Consider the following 27,203-nt stretch of genomic DNA (forward strand, 5'->3'; position numbering starts at 1 on the left):
AAATTTCAGGCTTCCTTTGAACTGTGACCCGCAGCCACCGGCCGGGCGCTCCGTGGCTGCTCGGCCTGTGATGCATGGCTGACTGCTGTCCACCAGAGACCCAGCCCAGGCCAGCAGTTCACTTACAAGTTTACACTGGATTTAAGTCAAAATGCTAAAACGCTGGTGTTCAATCACTGCTAACTGTGTGCTCGGCAGACAGCTCCCAGCAGACTCCGTGCTTGTAAAATCCAATACGCCACATAAAGTAAGGGTTTATGGAGGTGTGAGGGGTTTAGAAGACTTTTTTTTTTTCTTTCCCCCTTCCCTCCTGCTTGTTTTTTTGTGATGCTGCTTTTCAGGTGCTCAGGATGGCTTCAGCCTTGTCCCATCCCACACAGGCAGCAGGCCAAGGCACAGAGGGCTGCACACGGAGAGGCACCACCCATTTCCATAACCTTCCCCTGTCTCTCCCGCCCTTTCTCTCAGGCTGCCTGCAGAAGGCAAAGCCCATTTTAAGGCCATTAGTTCCATGTTGATGTGATGATCAGTCAGGACCAGCGTGGCTCCCATGCACTCACTTTTCTCTGTCCTCCCTTTGCAAAAAGCTTACACATTTCACGCCCGCGAGCATCACATGCACTCCTCAGTCCCTGCTAAGAACATGACAGAGCTGCTCAAACTGCTGCTGCAAAGGGCTAATGCCAGCTCAAGCAAAAGGGTGCCTGCTTTGCCAGGAGGGATCACAGAAATCCAATGTACAAACCCCCTAATTCAGCCTGTGCTCACATATCTGAGGGCACTGCACCAGACCTGTGTAAGGTTTCTGTATGAACAATGTGCACGGTGCAGATCAGTCCCAAGAGCATTAACTGATGTTCAATTTTTACAACAGTACTTTTAAAAGAGTGAAGATAACCAGTTAAAATAGTTTCACCAGGCGTTTGGTGATCTGTTCCGTACTCCTTTAAGGTAGATGATTTTCTGTGAATCAAAAAAAAATACATATTATTTCTTCCTCTCTTTTTTTTTTCTTCCCCCTGCATAAGCAACTGCCCAGCAAATTGATAAGAGCCCTTTTTAATTAGATAGTGAAGTTGTATGGGTAATGTTCCATATAAAAGGTCCATAAAACACAGTAGAATTAATAAAATGACTGCTTCTCATTTAATTCAGGTCCTCCAAAGGGATCCATATGTCTTGCTTTGGTCTGTTTGTAGTACTTCTCTCCACCACCCAGCCACGAATTGATTAAAATCACATTCCTCACTTAAAACTGGAGCCCAGTTGGTAAGAGATACTGGATAGTAATTAAGGTCTGTGCACAGACACATGAACCCCCATAAAAAAAAAAGTACCAAAAGGAATCATTGTGCATCGCTTGGATTATATGCAAACACAGCTCATGTTGACAGCTACCTCTGGATGACTCCATCAGTACACACTTTATCTCCAGCTGTCCAAGTAATTTTCCCAGGATTTCGCCCCTCTTTTTCACTCCTCTCCACACAGATGGATTAGAGCAACAAACGGTTTACATGCTGCACATCATTAGCTATCCTCCCTCACTACCCAGCAGATAACAACTGGGCTCTATCATCAGGACATTCATAACACCTTGACACTTTTACAACTATGCTGTTCTCTGCCAGAGCAATCTTCTCTTTTAAAGCATGAAGCTAATTCACGAAACACCCCTTGGAAAGTACTCTGCAAACGCAACAGGGGTGGGGGAGAGAAGAAAAAGCACAGCCTAGAAAAGGCATCTAGTAAATAACATAGTTAGCAGTGTAGGGAAAAAAAAAATCAAGAGAAAAGCAGCACATTCATTCTCTCCAAGATACCTCTCTATTTTCCCATTTCCTCTGTCCCACGGTGAAGGACACCAGCAAACAGGCATCTGTCTGCTGTATTTCAATGCTCCCATCAGTGTGTCATTCAGGCACCTCCAGAGCCTGCTGTCAGCAGGCTGGAGCAGGTAGACAGGGTGGCTGTGCAGGTCCCTGTCTGGGTTCCGTGCTCCTGGTGATGTTTTGGCTGCTTCCCGGGCATGGGTTTCACCACAGAACCTCTTTGCAAAGGGATCAGTTGAAGGCTTTGGTCAGTCATGTCTTTACTTCTGGCTATTCCAGTTTCCCTAAACTGCCTCCAGTCTTAAGGAATCTTAACTCTAAAAGATTTGTTAATAAAACAATATTTTCCCTTCGTGTGTTGGGACGCTGCTGCAGATTTCATTCATGGTCAGACATGGGGTTACATTTAGAATAAAACACAAACCTACAGCAGCCACTGGAGATGGAAAGCAATACATTTTAGCTGCATTTTCCAAACTTCTCAGCATGCCCCCTGCCGCCCCAACCATACATTTTAATGTATAGTACACGCTTGTTTAAAAAAAGAAATACATAAGGAGAAAGAGTAATTACCGTAGTTTAAATTCAGCCTGATAAGAAGGGCTTGCACAGTCTGAGCAGCTGTTCCACTGCCATTCAGATTATGAAAATATAATCCTAGAGAACCTTGTCAAGATAAATACAGAGCATGAAATGTATAGGCAATTTTTCCCCAGCCACATATAATGATCAATTCCAAAGCCACAAGTGATACCAAAGGACAAAATAAGATCTGTCTAGACTTTCTCACTTACAAGATATTGATCATTCCAATGGTAAACTGGTTAGTATAAGTGTGTTTGGCTTGAAAGGTCATGAGCTTAACACCTGACAAGGAGTTATTCACCTTGATATAAGTCAAATTATTGCAATGTTGCTGGAAAGACTTTCTCTAATAAAAATCTCTACCTGGGCTGAGAATATCTGAAATTTGTCTTCAACGTGTCAAAGGAGAAAGCAGGGAGGGAAAAAAAAACCAACAACAACAACAACAAACCAAGACTTGGTATGGGTTTCTGCTGGTTCCCCTCTATGTAATTTTGCAAGTACAGGTCCCAGCAGTCAGTTACTGTCTGGGCAACATCTGCTTCATGGACAGCAGTAGAAGCTGTCACTGACTGGAATGGTACATCCGTTCCCCTAAGAGCTTCTGGTGGCTCTTCTATCTCAGCAAGGGAATTTGCTCACTCACCTACCCGGACTTGCAGATACAGGGCACCAGTTCAGGGTCCAAAAATCACCATTAAAGTGGGAAATGTTGACTTTGGAAGGAAAGCAGGGGGGGAAGGGGTCAAGCAACACCCTTCAGAGTGTGGGTGGGAAATGCTCCGCGGCATCGCCTGCCAACACCTCCCAACACCTCCCCTTCAGAAAGTCCTGTGGGGCCTGAGCTGTTCATCAGAGACACAGCCCTTACCCAGCCTCCTCCTTTTTTTATGGGGATAACTAGCAAGTGCTTATTAGGACTATTAGGAGCTTGATGTGAATTTGCTGGATCTTTTCCAGGAACTATAAATACCCGATCTATTTTGCTTTATTCAGTTCTTTTTGTTTTGCTGATATGATACTAGTTAAGGTTAATGGGGTTTGCTTTAATATTAGACACAGGATCGCTTAACTACCTTTAATGAACACTGGAGTCAATGCATTGTGGAGTAATTCACACAGACATTGCCTCAGGTAAATCAACCGGAAAAATGTAAGCCAGTCGAATAAATAAATCTGACTGGCTGTAAATGTGCCAAATTTTACACCAAAATGTATTTGAAAGCCAATGACTTAGCCACATCTAGGATATTAAAATGAAGGGTTTGGAGTCTGTTCCTTTTCAATTGCTTTTCCTTTTAATGTCCCCTGCACATCCCTCCTGTGCTGAAATCAAGCTGAGAGTGCAAGAAAAATTATTTTCACAAGTGTTTCTAATAGAAATAAATGCTCTACAATTTTGTGCTTTTTCTTTAATTTGGAAAAAGCCCTTTTTTTATACTGGTTATCTCAACACAGAAGCATGAGAGACAAAGAGAAGAACAGAGAGAGGAAGAAGGAAAATGGAAAAAAAATAGAGAGAGAAAAGAGAAAGAGAGAATGAGAGTGAAATAAAAAAGTAAGGAAGAAAAAAAACAGAGAGCAAGTAATTTTATTTACATTGGAGAAAATTATGACAATGAAATTCTAGACAGGGCAATACACTGGTGGCAATAAATATTTATTAACCAATAGGGAGCAGAAGAACCCAAGCAACTAAGTGAAGTTAGGGGTTAACTTGTGCAAAACTATGCTAACATTGAAAGTGCTCTTACCTTGTAACACTGAAATAGGGAGCCATGCACAAAGGAAAAACACTGTCCACCTTCCAGATACTCTTTGAAGGAAGGCAGGCAATCTCTCTGAGTACTGAATTCTCATAAAAGCATGCAATATTTCAGCAATAAGGAATGACAGGGTGTTCATTATTGGTTATTAATGTTTGCCTAAATGGAGCATAAGGCCCAGGCCTTCGGGGGAGTGCAGAGCTCCCAGCATCACTTAATTACTGCCTCTTCTTAACCCAGCAATGCCAAGCTCCAATGCAAAGCTCTGCTGTCGTACACTCCCTGTTTTATAGGAGAGTAATTCTGTTTGGCTGTGAAAAGGAAAAATAATGTGCTTGTGAAGGCTGTTGCACAGGTGACAGAAGTTAAGCACTTTTCTCCCCAGATAAACTCCAGACAATACAAGGAATTTGCTGTAGCCATTGCTTCAACTTGCAAACCCTTCGACCCATTCCACGTATTTTCAGACATTACACTACACCAGCATCTGGTCTGTGTAGCACAGACTGGAGAAAACTTCTAGGAGACAAGACAGACCTTTTATTATTCCTCAAAAGGCTGAAAAGGTTCTCAAACAGCCCCTTTTATTTTTTTATTCCAAAAATGTTTCAGTGCAGGAGAAAGCTCATAAAGACGTGGTGGCCTTGGGGAAGGGGCTGCAGATAGTACAGGAAGACACGTGGGCAGGATTGCTTATCTGCTGAAGGCTGTTGCTACAGGGATGGCACAGCAGGGCTAAAAAAGGGCCATATATTCTTTACTGCTGCTTTAGGAAAGGCTGTGGCATCAGGTAAGGAAGCAGACAAGTAGGGAGCAGCTGAGGCTGCATTTCAGTAGAAGTGTTAACTCCTGTTCAACAACTAATCCAAGGCACTATGATTGCAAACAAGCAAAATCATGGAAAGCAGATTGTTAACAATAAAGCATAAATAATAAGGGGATCAAATAAACTTCTATTAACAATGTGTCCTTCTATTTATTTGTTTATATTCTGTCTACAGAAAATGTGATGCTGGACTGAGGATGGCTTAGAACAACCTTCTGGCATGAAGACAGCTACAAAGCACAAAATACAAAAAATGAACTCAGAAAGAAACGAGAAAAAAACAGCGTTTTCTTGGCACCAACAAGAAGCTCTTTATTTTTCCTCAAGTTTTCTTTTCTAAAAAAAAAAAAAAAGTGGAACTAATACATTTGCAGAAATGAGACAACAAACTTTCTCTTCAGGTGACAGTATTCAAGCAAGCATGTTGTTTTATTGAATTTAAATGGAAAGAAAAAAAAAGAGACAGATTTGGAATGGGATACAGTATCAGGAGAACTGAGAAACTGTGAACTTTCAAAGAAAAAAAAACTCCTTAAAACTGTGAACTGAGAAATGGATGGAAATACCATTTAAACCCCTGATTACACTCTGTGTGTTCTTAACGAGACATCATCATCTTTTCTAACTTGACAGTATTTAGGGAATGGTTTACAACATATCTTTTATTGTAATCTTTTAAGAAAAAAACAGAAATATTTAATTAGCTGTGACTTTACCATTTCTGTTCAGATGTCTTCTTGCACCTTCTTTTTTCTAGACAGTGCATATGTATTTGCAGCCAGCAGTCAAGGGCAGAAAAGATTTCTTTCCTTAATAATCTTTTGATTTGCCACACCCAATAAAATCCTTGTAGGGAAAAAGAATCAACACAACTACCACCTCCCAATCAATACCTAAAGCCTAACAGACAGTAATTATCAAAATAAGGAGGAAATCCCATATTGGGCTACATACCTACCCATTAATCAAAACAAGAGAAATTATCTGCAACATTGCTTTTCTAAAATAAGACAAAAGATGCCTCCTTGGGTTACACTTTGAACAGGCTATAATCAAAAGAAGGAGAACCGAGACTAACTAAGCCCCAGGAAGCCGCATTGTCCCTTTAACCCGCAGTATTCCCCATTTCCCATTAGTACTTAACATTTTTCACTATGTTGTGACTGCTATTATTTCATTTAACACTGGTTAATCTGTATCTGAGGTACACGGAAACCCTCTAGATGATAAGATTGGACAGGTTCCAGCGTTGGCAGTTTCCGAGCGTGCACACACTCGTGTGTTTTGATCCTTCCAGGAGCTCCCTGCTATTTGGCCTGCCTGCCAATTCGTTCTTGGATCAGCCTCTCGCTCAGCTCCCAGAGGGCCGCGGCCGTGGCGTCGCCCTGCGCCTCCTGCGAGGGCAGGCAGCGGCAGCAGTTGTTGAAGTACATCCCGCCCAGGCCCTCCAGCTCCGCCGCCGGGGCGCAGTAGACGGTCGTGGCAGCTCCTTGTTGCTGGAATTTTTAAAAAAAAAAAAGAAAAAGAAAAAAAAAAAAAGAGAGAGATAGAAAAAAAATGTATAAATATATCTAGAGATATTTTATCGTTGTAATTTTGACTGCAGCGCTTTGAAGCTGCGTCTTATGAAAGCACCGTGGCTGACGAGGTAACCTGCCCGGTGACAAGGCTGGAGCCCTGCTGAAGGCACTGCCTGCCTCCTGGACACTTATTTACCAACCACCTCAATGAGGCTTTTATTTTTTTCTTTTCTTTTCCTCTTAGAGCAAAAGAAAAGGAAAAAAGATAATCCTGAACCATCAGGTTTTTTGCCCCTTTTCAGTAAAAACCTGGATCGGTAGCAGGGGATGCCCAGGCTGTGTTTGGCACCACAACTGCTGAGCTGGGTTTAAAAGCAGCACCTCAGAGCTTCCCTTTACAACACAGAAAGCACTTACAGTGTGTCTGGGCACCCCCACTGCCCAGCCCGGACCCGCAGCGCCGGCTGATGGATGGATTTCGTTTGTTTGGGTTTTTTAAACCTCTTGTACAAAATTAACCTGGGCACTCCAATTAAGGCCTATCATGTAAAGTGCAATCGGGAGTGGTGCCAAACCTGCCATGGATCTTTGATCAACAGTTTCACCGTGGCAGTTGTCACTGCTGCCATGGAAGAGTGTTTGTCTGCTGCAGGCAGAGATGGGCTGATTTTGCAAAGACGTGAGGCTTTCCACTGGAGTTTTGTTCTCTAACAACCATTCCTCGTAATGCTTTAAAAAATAGAGTGGGTAGATTAGAGGCTTTTGTGGATCAGAAGGTATTTTTTTTTATTTTTCTTGCTTTTTTTTTTCCCTTGCCCTTTCCTTTTTTTTTTTTTTTTTTTTTAATACCAGGTGAACAGGAAGAATGAGTTTCTCTGAATTTCTCTAACAGAAACATGGAGATGGAGGCCACAGGGTTGGGGCAAGCACTCTGGCTCAGGCAATGGGCTACTCCCTGGCACAGATTAAAAACAACAGTGCCAGAACAGCTGGAGAGAGGGTAAGAAGCTAGTTTGCTTTGTAAACTATAATTAAAAATAATAGGTGAGAGCTCATAGCAAAACACAACACTAATTTAAAACCGATAGAGTTTATCTGGCATCTTATGATTATTTATGTACATCTTAGTCCTTTCTGTGGTAACTAATTATGAGCTGATAGGAATCAGAATAAAGAGGCTGCCAAGTGCAATTGAAAAAGTAAACGAAGAGAAATTAGTTGTTGCCGCATTAAGATAATTTAATGGGAAAAGAGAATAGGCTTTCATCTCTTGAGATTTTTCCTTCAGTCATTTTTCTTGGCCTTTCTTTGTCACAATCAAGGAAACTCAGGGCTTTTAAAAGCCCAGATTCTCCTTATTTGAGGCATCTCAATTTTTTAGTGGCAAAGAAACGCATATTTGTTTGCAAGACATGCATTTTCCTCAGCAGATGGGATTAAACTGATAATGATGACTCCACAGCTTAGAAATGATCTCCCACCACAAGGTAAACCAAAACTGTCTGTATTAAGTATTTTGAAAGGCATATATTTATCAACAGACCAAAATATTTTTAAAGTTAGTATAATACATAGTAATCCTCTTATTAAACCAATATCTTTTTTTAAAAAAGAGAAAATATCTTAAAGGTGGTAGCAGAAATGGAAGAGAGTTCTACTAAAAATAATATTAATAGAGAACAATAAAATTTCTATGCTCATTTCAACTATCCTATAAAGCTCTACAGTATAGGTATGATCACTGTATTCAGCTGTTTAGAATGATTCAAAGCCCCTAAAGAGTATTATTAGTTTTTTGCAAGCAATTCAACTGGACTTTTATTAGAAAGGTAAAATTAAACTAAATTGCTCAATGCAGAGCGAGAGCCCTTAAGCTGTTGCTGAAAAGCATCCGTCCAGCCAAGCTAAACTCAGGCTATCTCTAACAGAACTCAGCTAATTCATAAAATGGAAGTTTATCAGAGCAGTTTAAAATCCAACCCAAACAATAATTTATCTTTTCAAATGAGTCAAATTTGATGACGTTTGAACAAAATTCTCAGCAGACAGAAAAACGTCCCAGAGTATAACAGCGGTGCTTTATACCTTGAATATTGACACAAGCTAGACTCCAAAAGAAGGGAATAGTTTTCCCTGTGTGAGCATAGGATATTTACTTTAAGTGATAAAAGATTATGTGGCTGGAAGCCCAAAGCACTTTATCTTGCGATGCCTCCAGTGTTTTGCTGAGAACTGGATGTAAGCAACGTGCCATTTGCTTTTTGGCTGTGTGTATCTTTACTTCTTTCTAAATGTTTCAATCATGTTGGCTGCTTTGGAAAGAGAAAATTCAATGGTTCTATCATTGAAAGAAAAGTACCTTTCTTATTACTTAAGAGAAATGCAGTCGTATTTATCCCTTCGTTGGCAGAGGGTAAAGCTTTAGTATCTCACAATAACGGACAGATATGAACTCCTCGAGCCTAGGAGAATTCTTCAGACAGCAAAACTACATAACAGGAGGTGAATCTCAGATTCTCAAAGCCAGTTAAGCACCTCATTTTCTTTGGTGAATGTGAGCTGGTTGCATTCAAACACTTGAGGATCTGCCTAAGTGACTTGTCCAAGGACAGAGGGGAACAAGTGTCACAGAGTCACAGGAATCAAATCCCACTTTGGGTTGGGAGGGGTATCAAGAGGTCTCTAGCCCAACCTCCTGCCCAAAGTGAGATGCCCAGAAGCCCCATATATGCCATGCTGAACAGGAAGGTTCTCAAGGGATAAATTCCTCCTTTGCATCTACGACTCAAATCCCACAAACCTCTGTGAAGAGCCAGAGCTGCAGACAACTGCAAACTGCCTGAGCTGCCAGCCATGCCTTGCTGGGCTGAGAAGCTGCTCCACTTCTGAGTAAATATTGTTTATCCCTCATGAACACAGTCCTTTGAATGACATCTTTATATGCTGGGGCTTATGACAGTTTAGTAACAAGTTTTAATTTTTTGCTCATCAGCTTTCCTGTTCACATATCATCAGCATACGACAGCAGAGGATGTTAGGGAATCTAATTAGTAAACAATTCCATACTGCTGATACAAGATGAAACATTCTTAAACCGATAAAAAGAGCACTTTAATCACTGTTGAATGACTTTCAATGCCAAGCGGTTTGTGCCATGTCAGAACATAATTTGAAGAAGATTAGAGTACTATATAAAAGAATTAATGTTAACAACTTCGTTAAAAAATGTCTTAAACAATGAGCCTGTCAGTTGTCACAGACTCTCCCTGATCCATTGTGATTAAGGCCCCCCCCTCCCAACAATTTCAGCTGATAAACAATGCTAAAAGCGCTGGGCAACCTAAACATTTTTTTCCATAGGTCCGTCCGTTGTACAGGGTGCTAATCACCAGAGCTGGGGTCAGCCTTCTTTAACCTGCAACAAAGGCAGCGGGTTGCAATAATGAATACACAGGATAAAGAATTTGTGAGAAGCCCAACTGAATCTTTAATCATGCCTCAATGCCATTTCCGATCCAGTCAAACATTTGAAAGCTGCTAGGCAAGCACCACGCTATCAATCTTGCCAGCGTACGTAAAATTACCCAGGAATCTTGTTTTGGATTAAGTTGAAGAGTGTCTTAGTAATAAGGGTTCATCATTCTCTTCCGCAAATCATTTGTCAGTTTTGTAATACAATCTTCCACTGCAGCAGGGTGGGATTTATACAGCAGTTGCTGTTTATTTATAGTTGAGGCTCAAAGATCTAAATTATCCATCCTTCTGAAATCCTTTGTTGAGTTGAAAATACTAAGTAGATACTAGTTCATAGGCATTTATTTCATAACTGCTAGCTGTCTATTTGTAATTGATGGCACTGAATACAAATTGATATTGAATAGCTTAGCAGTAAAAGAAAAGGGGTTCTTGAGATACAGTATATGGTAAAACCCTCATTAATGTAGGTAATACATATATTAGTATTCCGAGATACCATTTATGTTCCTGATAAGAAAACATATTACACAGTTAATGTTTAGTTTTTAGATTTGTCTACTTTCAAATGTATGTTTATTTTCTAAAATTAGACGCCTGTTCTGAAGCAAGTTTACATACCAAGTATATAAATAATAGAAACAAAGCCATAATTTATCTGTATATTTATCAACTATGGATTAATAGGATCCACTCAACATTGCCTGCCAGGGAGGTGGGATCAGCTTATTTGAAAAGGAGGGTTTATTTTCTTATGAAAAATTAAGGATAAAGGCCAGTTATCTTGGTAGCTTAAGTTGAGCACAGAGCATTTTAAAAGATGGCCAAGGGAAAGAGGTGAATTCAAAATGACATAAGAGGCAAGTATTTGTGACAAGGGACAGATTCAAAGCAAGTAGCTCAAGTGCAATAAAAGGCAAGCGCTTCCTTGAAAATCTTCAGGCTGTTCCTGTTATTAGTATCAGGACTATTAGAGAAAGTCAACATAACCCTAACACAAAAATATCAGATCCACGCAAAGGCACTGTGAGCATACCATTTGTACCTAAATAACTCATTACACAGCAGTGTGAAGATGAGGAAGAATCATAGAATTATTAAGGTTGGAAAAGACCATTGAGTCCAACCACAAACCTAACCTAATAACCAAGGTATATTCCAGATCGTGAAACCAATGGGATCTCCCATGTCTTCTCTGTGCCTCTGAAAAGCACCCTGAAGAGTTCAAATCCATTCTGCTAGAGAGGGACAAACCCTTCACCAGCTGGCTTCTGTTATTCCTTGGAATAACAGACAAAATGATATGGAATTTGTTTCCACAATAATCCTTTCCAAATTGTCCAAACCAAACCCCAAAGTGACAGCTGCTATTTTATATTCCTCGAGTTCCACGTCCACCTGGAGCTGCCTTCTTGGAGGCTCCACAGGTTGCAGCAGTGGATGAGGATCTTCTCCACTGCTTGTTGTGAGCCTGATGCTGATGCTCAGGGGGGAGTTGTGGGGCTGTGCAGCCTGGGGGCACCTGGCTGGGCAGCCCCACTCCAAGCTGTGGCTCAGCACCTGAGTTCCCCTCCTGGGAGAAAACAGCCCTCAGAATGGATTTGTTTCCTTTTGGGATTGCTTGCAAATCCCCAGCTGGGATTTTGGTGCAGAATTTTCTCAAACTATACTTACTCCTTTCTCTGTAATTTAAATTGGTTGTTTTTCCTATTGACCTCAAGTCTTTGGGAACAACATAGAGCACAATGACCTCTTCTAAAAAGCACTAGCAAGTCTAAAATCCTCATGTTCTCATCCAACCTTCGGGATACCCCAGTATCTCAAGTGTTTTTAGGAGCAATCTTAAGAGCTGTTTGGAGGTATCACCCATGGCTGAGGCCAGTTGTAGCTGAGGGGGCTACTTCTCAATGTCAGGCATTACTTTACTCCATTTCCTACTGGGATAACTCGGAGCTGTGAGGGACAGTCACTTTTCCTACAATGCACTGAACAAGTTTTAGTCTTGCCTGTGAGATGACAGAACTGTTCAGTTCCTGCAGAAGTCCTCTTACTCAGAGCAATCCCAGACACTCAGTTATCTTATGAGTAACACTCAGAATATGTATGTATTAGTGTCCTGTAAGAAAACAGGATTCCTTGATCGCTTTTTCAGTCAGGAAATATGAAACTGAGACCTGCCTTTGCCGTTTTGGGTGAGTGTGAAACTGAAATCATATCTGCAGCTAAAAAAATAAAACTTTGGAGCTGCCAAATATGATCTAAAACCCCAAATCAGGCTCAGTTGACTTCAGGTCCTATTTCCACCCAAGTGCCAGCAGAAAACGTGACCTGAACTGATGCTGTATTTACAGTCTTTTCAAAGGTCTCACAGAACCACATCTAAACCAGAGGTTCTCAACCACCTCCCCTTCCCCCATCACCACATTTAAACCAGCAAAGCATCTCTTAGAAGATAATACAACGGATAAACCAAAATCTATAAGGTCTGCTTTTTTCCTCTGATGTATTCCTTTTTCAACTAATTCCCAACTACAAAGACTCAAAACTCCATCAGCTTCTCTACTTGCAAAGCATAGTTGGTTTCAAGCTGTAACTTTTCTTAGTGTCATTAAAACCCTTACACATTTACAGTATTCTTTACATACATTATAGGAGATAAGTGTGCTATGTTCTTTGAGTAAGGAAACTGCAGTAGTTCACGAAAGAGGATTTGTTTTCAACTGCTGAGGCATTAAGACCTAGTGATTATTTCAACTATTCAGTACATGCAGCTATATTTAACTTACATTCTGGGTTTTAACTTTGCAAAAGGAATTGTGTCCACTGTAATAAATGTATTTTGATAACGCACTGTGTTGTTTGTGTTATGCAACACCCCGTATGTTCTCAATTACAGCAGTGACAGAGCTTGAAAACTTCCAACCTCCAACATCCAGTGTCAAACAGATTGTCTGCAATCACTCCACAGGAGAAAAAAAAAGTACAATACAGGACGTGAAGTCAGAAGAACTGGGTTGATTTTTATCTTTTTGACTTTTCCTTTCCTAGTGAGCTTGGACAAGTCACTTCAGCTCCCTGTACCTCAGTTTTCCAAGCTGTAAAATGGAGAGAGTACTCTTATTTACCCACCTCACAGGGGTGTTGTGAGGAGTAGTTCACATTTATGGAGTGCTTTCATGCTTACTGTGGAAAAGCACTGTGTAAGTATAAAGTGTTATATTATTGTTAAAATGTGTACAAGATGTACAACAAGGTTGGCAAAATAGCTGACAAAAATGTAATTACCTTTCAAAATCATGCCTATTTTTCTCTGTTGTATAAACTCAATTCTTTAACCTGTGAAGCTGTCTGCTACTCCGGACCCTGTTCCAGTCTCTTCCCTCTCTCACCCTGTTTCACTTTGCCCAGCTCACAGAGAACTCGGTAAAACTCTTTACTAGCCAAAACACCACTGAGTATCAAAAAATGGATACTTTAGAGGGAACTAGTCCCTAAAAGGGCAGTCATCTCTCCTACCCTTTGCATATGCTAGGCAGAGCCATCATGGCATACCAGGAGTGGGATTCAGTTGCCTAACATGGTTCTTAAGACATCTGAGCTGCCTTAGGATATCCCACGTGCTCCACAGCTGTCTCTCAGAAGGGCACATATTTCTCATAGGTCTGGTATTGTAGCTGCCAGCCCCTCACAGATATCTCAGCTGAAACCATACAATGGTTAAGACAACAGCAGGCTGTGCAATGTAAATGCTTTTACCACAGCATCTGGGAGGGAGCTGGTTCCCACAGGCAGCACCGTATTACTTTCTTTTCCAGTATCTTATTAAAGTCCACAATCAGCTTCTGAAAATTGTGTCAAGGCTGACACAGAGCTATCTTAAGCTCCAAAAGCTGTAATGAAGCCTGTGGCTTTCTCTTGCTCCACCGGCATTTGAGGGCAGGAGCAGCAGCACACCTCGCAGGCTGCTGGCCCTGGCCTCTTCACCCACACCACATTTCCAGGCAGATCACTGCTGCCTTTGCTTCTCCTGCCCACTGAACTCCTGTTCACACCTGATTTACACTTTTAAGACATCATTGCTCCACTGAAGTGGCAGTTTTGAACGCTGCATGCAAATTTCTATGATCTTTTCTTCTCACAGGCCGGTCCGGAGCAGTGGTGCGATCCTGCATGCTTCTGTTCATTCCTAGATTTGGGAAAATTCCCTGGGGAAAATTCCCTGAGGAAAATTATCAATTCTCATTTTGGAGTTTAATGGGGTAAGGGTGAGAGCAGGTTCACCATGAGATGCTGCTGTCCATTTCTTGCCACCTGCCCTGTGTGCCAACACTGGCCAGTGCAGTGAGAAGCAAAGAGCATGTAGGGGACAGTCCTTGGGCATCCCAGCAGCGCTGCTGGGGGCTGATCGGACCTGAAAATCCACTCCAGCTCACTTTCTGAGCTTTTGGGATGCACATTTATACACACACGAGTCCTATCACAACTTGTTGGCCACTGTCAAAATGGAAATCCTGCGGAGGACGTTGGAAATCCTCCTGAGACACATAACCTGCCAGCTGAGGGAGGATTCTTCCAGGCAAGGGTAATTTGAAGAGTTGAGCAAACAGGTTGTTGACAATAAACACATCCTGCCAAAAAGAGAGATTAGATGTGCTGCTGCAACTAAATCATCAGAATTGGTCTGGCTGGTGTTTGGGCATACATAGATGGGAGTTCACTGAAATCACTTCTGTTATTAACTTATGCTGAATTGAAATGTTTTATGTTTTTAATGCACCTAACTTTAATTATATATATACTTTATATAAAAATGTATGTATACAAACGGGACTGTATATGCTGTATATATTTATATAGCTTTTTAATACTATTACTAGTCCAAATTTAGACTTTTTCATATTGCAAAGAATGCCATTGTAATGCTGACATTTGGCTTCCTCCTTCATGCACAGATAGTTTTTTAGAATGATTTCTATTTCAGACATGAGTGGAAAAAAAAAACACCACACAACATAATGCTTTCTAAGCAAGTGACCTTTTGGGACAGATATTTAACAAGCTGTTTGTTTAGGTTTTAAAGATAAAAGACTGTTTTTCATCTGTTGATACACACACATATGCACATACAAACACAGACACACACACAGTTCAATAATACAATGCATTGGAAAACCACAGGGTGTTATGATGGGGAAGTACCATGGTAAGAAAGTAGCTACTAACTCTGTCTTCCAGAAACTAATTAAGGGAATGTATTTTGCAATAATACAGATCTAGCAAACCGGCCTCTAAAGTCTAGGCTTAGAGCTGTAAGCCAGGCACTCCTGTATTATGTATGTGTGATTTTCATAGATAGCCTGCTGTAAAGTGTGCCCTGTTAGTGCATCTTTCAGGCTCAAAGACACTGGCCTTGTTAATATTTCATTTAGTACATACTGTAGAGTCTCATTTATATTACTTCTATAATTAATGGTGATAGCTTAGGCACTGCCTTTACAAGGAGAGATCCCTGTATGTTGGTCAATGGATAATGAGAAACAATAGATATTTCATTCACCAGCAGCTTGTTGCTAGTTAGTAGGAAATTATCGTGTGTACTGTTGCTTTAATTGCCAGGGTAAATAATGCCGCCGCTGTGTTAGTGAACATTTTAAAGCACTTGATGCAAATAGACTAGAAACAAAACACAAAAAAAAAAATTACCTTTATTATGCTATACCTTAGCATAGGGAGTTAAAAAGGTATGTCTTAAAACATTTGCGTTCTATCATGCAAATATATCTTAATATGCATGTGCTGACTATTCAACTACTGTATTTTAGGAAATACAATTATGCTGCCTTTCTCTTCTTCTATGTAGACTGTAAATAACTGTAGATCTTTCTCTTGTTTTCCCATGTAAATATATGTAAATATTAACAAGCTATGCATGCTGATATTCTAGGCAATTTCAGGTACTTTTATAATCTGAAGGCATGTACTTGAACTGGTTTGTTAAAAAAAAAAATCAACTCTCTCAAATCCTTTAAAGCTCATTAGAAATTAAAGATTTCTTACTAGACTGGTTCCTTCAATCTCATTTGCTTTTTTGTTTATTTTTTCCCCTGCTTTGCCAGTGTTGTCTCCCAAGACCTGCCACCAAGGATGTGTATTCCAGGGCTGTTTCCTCCAAAGCACGAGGTCCCATCTCAGGATATGATTCATTCCCCAGCCGAGGATGTGGAACATTTAAATTCAACACCATCCCTGTTTGTAAATCTCAGCAGAGACTCTGAGAGGGGGGAAGTCTCTCCCCTTAGTTCTGATCTCTCCCTCTGTTTAATGATCACAGAACCATAGAATGGTTTGTGTTTTAAAGGAACCTTTAAAGATCATCTAGTTCCAACTCCCTTGCCATGGGCAGGGACACATTCCACTACACCAGGTTTGATGATTTCTACTTCGTTTTCTCAATTCATAATCCATCAAGCCAGGATCTAATACCACCAGTGCCAGGACTGGGTTTGAGGGCAGATGCTGCCACAGCCAAGAGCAGTCCCCACGTCTGGTTGTGCTGCAGTCTGGCTGCTCAGTCAGACGTGCTCCTCTGTTTGAACATGCTCTTTATGTTTCTCTTCCAGCATGCTTATGACTTTGACAGACTGTGAAAATAGTTTGATAAATAGCTTGATAAATTTCTCCATCTCTTCCCTTCAGTGCTGTAACACTGTTTGTGGGAGCCTTTCAATTGTAGGAGTGTGAACAAAAAAGAAATTACCTAAAGCTTCTAAATCAAGTCACCTCCTGCATACAAATTTGAAGACAAGGTTTCAATTTAGCTCTCTTCTTCCTTCTTTTTTTTTTTTGTTCCTGTAATAAATTAAGATTTCTCTGAGGAAAAGGGTAAGAAGCAAAAAGAGATGCATTTATACCCCAACAGAGTAAAGGGGAGAAAAAAAAAATCCCCTTTGCATTATCTATGGAAACTAAACACAATGACAACTTTTTAATTGAAAGAAAACAGCTTTCATGTCTGAAGATGTTTTTTCCAGAGTAGATGTATGAGAATAAACACATTAATTGACAGGATCTTCATGACTTTTTAAGTTCCTCACACTTATCTTGGTGTCTGGGGAAGAACTCTTTCCAGACCCTGAAGTCTCTTTAAAGATGAATGTTTAAAAAGCTGAGCTGACATGGGCATTACATTCAGGTGAAAGCTGTACTATTCTTTAGCAGAGGGCGTAGAAATGGTTCATAGGATTATTATCTTTCTACAGACAAAACCCATTACCTTCACACTAGGAGGGAAAAGCTAGTTTTTAACTTATATAAAACGGAATCAATTATCAATATCTTTGCATGGTTTCCCAGCTCTGCTGGAGAGCAGTCACAGAGCTAAACACACAGAGCCATTTGGCAGAAGGGCTCCTTCCTACTCTGGGCTTCTTGTTACACCTTTCATTTAATAAAATCACATCTGCAGAAGCAAAAGTAAGTAGCAATGATTTGTATGCAGGGCCTCCACCCTGAATGTCACAAAGGGGGACAGGAATCACATTTGCAGACCGATCGCCCGGCTACTGTTACTCGAGACTTCTTCCCAGTAAAAAGTGAACAAGTAAATAAAAAGCAGCCAGCGATGCAAAGTCAAACACAGTGGTGAACAGCAGTACAGGTCAGAGCATCCATACATACAGCCTGTTGTCTTTGCTGAGGGAAAAAGTGCTCCTTCAGCAACCTCCACCATATAATCCTCACCATCCTGCTTCTGAATAATCCTTTTGCTGGCTTTAACAGTGGCTTTTTATAGGTGTTTATGTTTCCAGTGAGAAAAGGAAAGCCGGAAGGTAAGTGGTGGCTTTTCATGGTGAAGAAGTCCCCACATGGCCGTGGCTTTTAAACTGCAACAGATAAAAGTCTTATGTCTTTCAGTAGACAATGTCTAACCTAGTTCAAATCTATGTTCCTTCAGCAGAGAGATGGATAAGGCCATCCTTGAAAAATTGTGTCCCCAACTACTTCACTAACACAGGCAAACTCAAAGCACACAGAGGTGCAGTTTGTGCAATGTATGTTAAAACATAATACTCCAGAAGCTGGCAGTGGTGTTTGGGAAGGAAATGTTCATTATTAGGCTCTTATCTGTTTATCCCATTCACGAGATCTGCTTCTACAAAGCTCATAATGATAAATGGCACATTTGCAAATTATCTTCTGAGTGCTGATGAGAAATCAGCAACCTGCGAGTTACCGTGACTTTGAATGAGTACACGCCACTGCAAGTCTCGTTTGCTGAGATGCCTGCCAAATGAGTGCATTAGTATATTAGGAATCTAATAAATTGACTAACAAGCATTTGATGAAAAATAGCTGTTCCATCCGTTACAGTTATCATCACCACCAACAAGGCTACTGGGGTTGGGATTTTGAAGGCACCAGCTGCTGATAAAAGAGTTGTTGTTGTGCGGTGTCACGCTCTCAGCAGCATCTCCCTCCCTAACTGTGCATTGTAACAAACTCTCAGCAAGACATAGGACCTTCTTTACTTAAGTTTTCCTCTGCCTCTTCATGACACTTATGAGGATTTAAACCACTGCAGCCTTACTCAGCCTTGTCTTTTCTCTTTCCACCACAAAAAGTAAGATGCTGGGTTTCTCTGTCTGGAAAGGAGCTGGAGGAGACACTTTCTGTTGTATGGCTCAGCACTGTTCAGACATCTGAGACTGTTCACCATTCACAATATGTAAAATTTAAGCTTGTTAATTATGATCACAAACATGAGACTAAAGGACCGAGGAGGCTTTGGCTACATTCACATCCAGCAGAAAGGCACCACATTATTTAATGTCACACAATCAAATTTCAGGAGTGGCTCAGAGTCCTACTTCTAACTCAGGATCCACATGGAAAAATTCAGAAAATAAATCTTCACACAACAGTTCACTTGTGTCATTCACTGCTTTGCTGGGTATTTAGGAAGACCAGTTCCTTTCCTGAGTAAAACAGATGAGCTCCCCTCACACAAACATCCTCCCAGCCTGGGAAAGGGAGCAAGCAACCACCATGTTCAAACCCACAGGTCCTGCAAAGCAGAAACAGGATAACTAAACCCCAGGGTTAACTGTGTCCAGAGCCCTGTGGGAAGGTTTGGCTGAGCTCCCCAGCAGCCCCACACAGCCCACCCGATGCACTGTGGGTGTTTGCCACTCCTCCCGCCCGCGCGGGGAGAGGGCAGCACATGGCTGATCACAGCTACGCTCTGTCCTGGCAAAGCCTGGTGGAGTAAATTATGTCTTTTCAGGATAATTAATTCTAGTAAATGCAATATACCCTTACATTCAAGTTTCAAAAATCTTCTCCGTGCCGTTTAATTTCTTTAAGGTAGAGAGGAACCCAATTCATTACAAACGCCCATTTATCGTCTGCAGACAAATCCCAGTGAACACTTTAAAACTACACACGCGTAAGAAAAGCTCCTTCTGCACCTTCCCAAATTGCATTTCAGCTTTTACCTGAGACATTTGCAAGATCCCCCAACTCTGTCAACAGTCGCTCTCCAGTTTTGTTTAGCTTATCATCAACAGACTCTGCTTTTGTGAGTGGACAAGTCATTTGAGTGTGCACCACAGTTATAATGGCCTGACTGACAGCTCAGCCAGATAAACACGAGAGAATAACAGACGTAGGAACAATCTGGGTATTCATTTTGTCCGTTCAACCGGGTTGAAAGGATTTGCCAGCCAAGGGCACAACACTTCAGGCTAATTTGCTCAGCCAAAGCGCTGCCGGAGTGTAAGGCTGCAAGCAGATGACTGATGTTGGGGAGATCGGCGTCCCCAGATGAGGTACTTATTATTCACCTCTGCCTCACGGGAAATGAAAGTACTATTTATTCAAAGCATCCGTTTGAAAGAGGAAAACATATAGAAATGAACTTTGTTACAAAACTTGAACCCTTCTCACTGCTTCCCCACTTCTGCATTAATTCCAGCTTCTTGTCCTCGACCATGTGGTTCCGCACACTGCAGTGTTTCTGTTTTCTTGTTTCTCCTTTCCTTCTCAAATATTTTCCTTAGCCTTGTCTCCTGCAGTTTTGCCCCGATATCTGACACTGGGGACCTTTTCTTTGCTGTTCATCTTCCATTTTTATGCTATATGCACTCAGCTCTGCAAACCTCAGAGGTTCAGCTCTGTTCTCACAGTGTCCACATCACAGCAGTGGGTGTCCGGGATATCCTGGCTGCATCTCACACATTAACTGCAATCTTTAGGCCACTATTAGCCCCATACTCCAAGGGGAGCCATGTGGCAGCAGTGTGCTGCATCAGTCACCACTCTGTTACAGAGCCAAGCAATGCAGGGCCAGTGAAATGACGGTTCTGTCCTTGTTAAGGAAAGTTGTGTCTTGCACATTTTAAGCATCCTGCGTTTAGAGTGACAGAGCTACAAGTTCACCTGCTAATCACGTAAAAATAAATGATGGGTAGAACAGCCAAGCTTTTACTAAGAGGTAAACACCACTCTGACATATTCCCTCAAGCAAGCAAACAAAATAATAACAGTTTGCAGTGGAGGTTTGCAAGTTTGCTCCCATTAATTAAGTTCCATTTTCCAGCATCTTGAGTTTTAAGACGTTTTCTCCCGGATTGATTTCAACAGCTCTTTCTCCCACTAAAAAGCAAAGGCCAAAATCACGACTCTACTGGCTTCATCCAGCTGTGGAGCTGAGACATGAGGTGTAATGGGGTGGAGGTAAATCCCTGAGCATTTTAGGAGGCCAGTGTCCCAGCAGAGCACCCACAGCCTGAGCATGGCAGGCTGGGAACAACGGCCCTCGCAGAGGTGATGCACTAACAGCCTCAGACACATCACGGGAGGAATGTAAAGTGCACCTGACATTTCTTTTGATCTACTCCTAAGAAGCATTAAAAGGCACATTAATGTGCTGCTTTAGTGCGTGTTCAATGTGATAGTTGGAGACATAACTGAGCCTTTCACAAAAGTCTAATTGGGGAGAAGAATAAACTTATTGTTTCCTCCTCTGGACATGCACCCTAGAACATAGGCAGAGTTGACATTTGCATGAAGCATGTTGCTGTTTTGCATTTTAAATCCAGGCATGCTAACTGTAGGTTGAATGATCACTTTGACTATTATTAGGAAATCAGTACATGTCCAACAATAATTCTACAGATGCAGTAACTGATAGTGCCCACTGGCAGGTTATCTTTCTCTAATGCTGAAATTCAAATGTGCATGTTTATATTTACATACATATATATATATATAAATTGCTCATTTAAAATATCAAGTGAACACTTATATTATATCTGAGCTCCTACAGCTGTTTTTCATGCAATTGTTTGGTATTACCCATGGAGACTATCACACACAAATCATATTCACATTTAGTAGCAGTTTTGTGCATTGAGCTAATGATACTTCTTGACCTCGTCAGACTATGAAGCACCTTTTCATCTCTGTGGTTTCAATTGCCATGTTAAATTCTCTTTACTCTTTTAAGGCAATCACACAATGAATAAACTGCAACAAACCAAGCAGCAAATAAAAAAGAAATGTAAAAAGAGAACATCTGTACCAAGGCTAATCAATAGCAGAACAAAGAGAGCAAAGAAAATAAGAAAATCAAGGGCTAGTTGCACAGCAGAGGTAAGGCCAGGAACGACATTACTGGGTCATCCTAAATATTGCTGAAGAGTATGTATTCCTAGTTCCTATTCCTATCAGCTTGGGTGCATGTTTGTACATCTGGTCAGACCTATATTCCACTGAACTCTATTTTCTTCTCTGGGCAATGCTCTGTCTTACATCTGCTGTGCTGATAATTTATGTGTCCCTGATTAGCTCCCTCAGTGCTTTATCTCTGGAAGGATTAGAGGGTTTATGCTGTCCTCTTCATTTGTCTGCAGCACCTCTTTCCAGCCTCAGTCAGGCTCTTTGGACAGCATCCTCTGCTGCAGTACTAATGATGCCAATGCTGCTGTACTAAGACATGCACCTCTTAAACTCTTTTGGCAGAAGATAGTCTAATTTGAGAGAACCATTAGCTTCCTTTTCTTGTAGCTCTCACTCAGTCTAGCAACAAAAATTGCAGTGCAAGGGAAGAAGGGGCTGAGACCCAGGAGCTCAGAGAGCCCTGCTGCTCAGCTCAGTGTCCTGGCACTAACTGAAAAGCAGGAACCTGCAATACCAAGACACACCAAGAAAACAGCATCTCCTGATCGAGTAAAGCAGGTAGCTAAAAAAAAATTCCAAACTGCTCTGGGTACGTAATATATGGATGCAGAGGTTTTCTGGATCATGCAGCTGGAAACCCAGGCAATTCTGATCTTTTTGTGTGATATTTATGAAACAGCCTGTTCTAGCTGGTACCAACTCAGGATTAAAGGAACTCCAACTCCAAGCCCACACATGACATTCAACACTTCAAAAACAATTTGAGGCTCTTCCTATCCCAGTTTTTGGACATCCTGCTCACCACAAAGCTTTCTATGAGCTACTCCTCTGGCTGATATTCAAGATAGTCTCTGATAAACCCATCCTGAAAACTGAGGAAAGGAGGAAATTTCACTGGAATTTCAATAAATTGTTTGTCCAACATGAAAAATTTTGAAATATAAAACAAATGTATCAAAAATTCCAGGATTTCTGCCAGAGTCCACAAGGATTTCACAGGCCTTCCTTTTAAACTATCTCCTTAAAAAGACCCTTAAGAAGCAACCAACGTTGGAAATCTAGCTTTTGCAGTACTTGGATCTGCACCCCTTTCCAAAAATGCAGCCAAAGTTTTCCTGATGGAAGATCTAAGATGTTCTATCCAGAGGCCAGGGAAGAGAAGGGGGCTGAGCATAGCATCCCCCCCCTGCCCAACAGCAGGAGGGAAGGGGGACATGCATTTGCTGAGCTTGGGGAGCACCTGGGATGGAGGGCTGGAGCTGAGTGTACCTCCACAGTGTGAGTGGGTACGTGTCGTCACTCAAAGAGAGAAACACATTATTTTGACGGGATACACATCTCTCCTTCTTTCTCCAACAGGAGGAATGAAAATGTGTCTGGCTTCCCAGCAAAAGCACAGAAGATCCTTTCCCGTTGATACCAGTCAGTTGAGTCTATCTCAGTATTTTTCCATTTCCTTCATACAAGCAAAAATGATGGTCTGTAACGAGATCTCTATCCCCTGTTTTGCCACAATGCCATATTCTGCTAGGAGGATACTCTTTTGACAATAAATTCCTATCAAAGTGCAATATGCTCTTAAGTGGTATAATCTTTTTCAGTTGGCAACATGTGAAATATATGTTCTGTCCAACTGCTGTATTGGAGCTCTGCTATCTAACTCTCCTTACACACTTTTGATCACTTTTTTTAGTCCAGTTAGATTATAGAAGGGAAAATCACTCAGTGGCATAAATGATAAATACCTAAAGGATATTTAGCTCTTACTTTTGGCAAGTCCAAATGTGAATTTGCTGTAAAATAATGAACTTAAGTGACCCCTGCTGACTTCTCAAGGAATGACATACCATAGGAAGTCCCATCTGTGAAACAAACGGTTCAGGTACAAAATTAAACCCTTTGTCTCAGTGCTTTGGACTTTTTCTTGGAAAAGAATCCGTCCTCAGAAAGTTACTGGGGATCTGAAATGGTACTGGAGTCTACAGTTTTGGCTCATCCATCTAATCATGGAAAAAAAAGGATAAAAGGTCAGATTTGAACCCTTGCAGCAGCCAGACGCAGTTAATTTGTTTTTCAGGAGTACTACCAGTTAAGCATAGTTGGAATCTGAACATCTTATATCTGCCCACGTATCTTGCTGGTGCCTCCTGGCCTTCTGCGTGATGTAAGGGGCTAATAAAACGTGGCAGCGCTTGATGTCAGATAGTTTGTCTCTGCCTTGTTTAATCACTCTAAATGGAGTGATGCTCAAGCCCAACTTGCATTCAGTATCGGTCTGCGAGAGGACTGCTGAGAGCTACTTCTCAGCAATCAGCTTGAACCCTTGGCAAGACATCTGTCAAGTACACTTTAGCATCCCCACAACCTCGAAGTAAGAGAAGTGGCCTTCTCAATTTAGATGCAATATTAAAGGCAGTTGACAGAAATCTCACATCCCGCTGCCTTTTCTCTCTGGGTTGGCAATTCTGATCCCATTAAAGTCAGTGGGAGCCTTGTCATTGACTTCAATAGACCAAACATTACAAACATAGTGTTCAAGATGGAATAAACACAACTGGATAACTCTCAAACCTAAAATCCTATTAGGTTATCAAGGTATCTTAATACTCAAGAGACACTTGAAACTGCAGAGGCTCAGGCATTTCACACAAAACCCAGGATGTGTCCAAACGAGGTGGCAGCATTGCTATTGTGCTCGTTAAACTCTTAAAACACCTGAGTTAAGCTTTAAGCACAAACCATGGTGTTAGGTCCAGTTGACCATAGCACAAACTTGATCAGAATATCTACACTCCAAACAAAAGAACTGCGAGTTCAGATGAACTTTCTCAGACTTCTCATGACCTCATTTGCAGTGGAGTGGGCTACTGGTTGATACGACTTAATTGCAAATGCAAATGTTTATCCAGCAGGAGAACTTAAAAAAATAAAACAAAAAAAAACCAAAACAGAAAAAGTGATCATCCAGCTTCATTTTCTGGGTTGGTGTTTACACAACCTGAGACATCACATGTGCTGAAAAGTACTGGAGAATGTGTCATAAAATGTATTAACAAATCCCTTCACATAGGCATATGCTGCAAACGTCGTAAAAGCATCCAAGTATTCTTGTTAAGTGCAACAGCAGATAAGCTTCCCTTTTAATTTGTCTTAGACTAGGTGCTAGTGCAAGTTATGACCAAGAATTTAGCACATCCATTCAAATTATACCTAAAGCACTAAATTCAGCACAGCAGTAATTTTCTAGTCTTTCATACTTCCCAACTTAATGAAAATAGACGTTAATGTCCCAACCATAGATTAATTAGATGGAATCATTAAGAATTATTTCCCAGGTATCTTTTTGCTAATACACATATTATCATTGAACACTACCAGCCCTGTTTGGAAGGTTAATGTTATTTTGGAAGAATATTTACAGTATCGGCGATAGAAAACCCAATACCTAAAAAAATATTTTCCACCTGCAGCTATCTGTCATCCATCCCACACAAGCTTTTAAAGCTTTCCACTATCTGTCAAAACACAGGTTTTGATGCAATAAAGACTGTAATTATTAAGCATTTACAAGAAATAATATTTTCCCTCTGGTACGCGTTATAACAGTTGTTAACATGCAAGTATGAATACTAATGCTCCAAGCCCACCTATACTCTTCACAAATGATAAGGATTTTTTTGAATACTGATATAAAGGCAGGTATAATAAAGGAGCAAGATAAGACTGAATATAGGTTTTGAAAAGTAAATGTCAATCAGAATAAGGTTTTTAGAGGCATAAGAAGTTGATTTGAAGTAGAGTTTGGAAATAAAGCTGACAATTAGATCCAGGGATATAAACAGCACTTCTTTTGTGTTGAATTGAAAAAAAAAAAGATCCTTTTGCAACCAAAATACAAGGCTACAAGACGTGTGAAGGAAACAATACCGAGGATGCCTCAAAGCAGCTCTGCAGATGCCACGCTAGCAGATGGCTTAAGTCGGCTGAGTTTGATTTTATAAGTGTGGAAATTATACAAAACAAAAAGAAAACGATTCTAAGAAGCACTTAAATTAGTAATTTGTAATTTTCTCTGCTAAGATGTGGCATAGCTCTGCTGCCTCGGAAGAGTCCTTCGAAGGGGGGAATTCTGGAATCTGTGGAAGAAATTGCACAACCGCAAAAGGGAACTCGTATGGACACACAAAACTGAGGCACTTAAAGGTAAATATATACCTTTCCATTGATGTTGCAGCTCAAATCCATTCCAACTGCAAGTTAATAAAAATCTACCCAGCCCTTCCCACTCTCCATTTCCTCCTTCATGTCTAGATAACAAAGGTTGCGTCTCTCTGTTTATATCTCAGTAACTTCTACAGCAACCACTTGTCGTGTTACTTGGGCTCAATTGTAATATGTGGGCAGGAAGGGCACAAGAGAAAAAGGCTCTTTGTGCATAGATATCTTCAACAAATACCAGTCAGAAGGCGGAAAGGCAAAAATATACAGGAAAAGGGAGAAGAATTAATGCAGAAATAATGTGGCTTCTTGCTACAGAGTATAGTCTGGATAAAATAGAGCATCACTGTTGAATTGATGGGTTTGGTCTGATTAATGCTTAGACATGTGTCTCAGATGAATGTTTTCTATCATTTTGTAAAGAAATGAGAGGCAAAACAGGAGGCTGATGACAGGCATGGGGTTTTATCCTGCTTTACTGAATGTGAAAGTAATCTGTCCTCAACATTTTCCAGAAGAGTGACAATTCTTTCTTCTGCCTTTACCAGTGAGTAGCCAGCCCCAAACAGTTCTAGCACTGAGTGCCACGACAGTGTCAAACCTGGCCCTCTGAACATGGTGTTTCTGCAACACTGTTGGTGCTGTCTGCACAGCATCCTCTTTAGATGTTCCACAGCAAACACAACCACAACTGCTGCTTATGCTGCAGATATTCACACTTCACCACTCTGAAGGCCAGATACTATTTTATATTCCTTGTTTCTGTAAAACCATAACTTGCTATTCCAGAACTGAGATGGCAATTACATTGGGTGCAGATAGTACTAATAAAAGAGTAAGTCAGCTTCTACCTCAAAACCTCTGTTTCCCCAGTTGTCTGCATTCCAAATTCCCCATTTGGTTTAATGATCAAGAAGAGCTAATAACTTCTCCCTTTAAGCAGTTCCATCGTGCCAGGAACAAAATAAATTATCATCCCACTTACATCCTAAAACAGAACAGTTTCTCATAACTCTTTCATCCTGATCTTCACTCTTTTTCTCTTCCCATGCATTCCCTTGCTTGTATCTCCTTTCCTTCCACTTCATCTGTTCCAAACCAACCACTTCTCTGCTTGGGATTCTCTGATACCACAACATGGAGAATCTGGAAATCAAACTGATTTTAGAATTACTGTGGTGGTTTAAATCCACCTCATCTTGCTGGGCAGGCTTTTTGAATCTTATGATCGAAGTGTTTTTCTCTGTTATACCTGGTGTTGACCTCAGAGACTGAGAAAGGTAAGAAATCCCCTTGTTGAGTG

At 41.0% G+C, this 27,203-nt stretch overlaps 1 protein-coding gene across 1 annotated transcript in view; it reads right to left on the reverse strand.

Annotated features, from left to right (window-relative positions):
- Positions 1-5,295: 5,295 nt before the first annotated feature.
- The window catches only part of WWOX (WW domain containing oxidoreductase), a 494,815-nt gene continuing 472,907 nt past the window's right edge, over positions 5,296-27,203 (reverse strand). The window contains exon 9 of the mRNA XM_027647080.1: positions 5,296-6,505. Within this exon, the coding sequence (XP_027502881.1) occupies positions 6,317-6,505 (189 nt within the window). The 3' untranslated portion in view covers positions 5,296-6,316. The remainder of the gene's footprint in view (positions 6,506-27,203) is intronic.

The sequence above is a fragment of the Corapipo altera genome, unplaced genomic scaffold (assembly GCF_003945725.1).
Source record: "Corapipo altera isolate COAL_440 unplaced genomic scaffold, ASM394572v1 62, whole genome shotgun sequence".
Classification (NCBI taxonomy): domain Eukaryota; kingdom Metazoa; phylum Chordata; class Aves; order Passeriformes; family Pipridae; genus Corapipo; species Corapipo altera.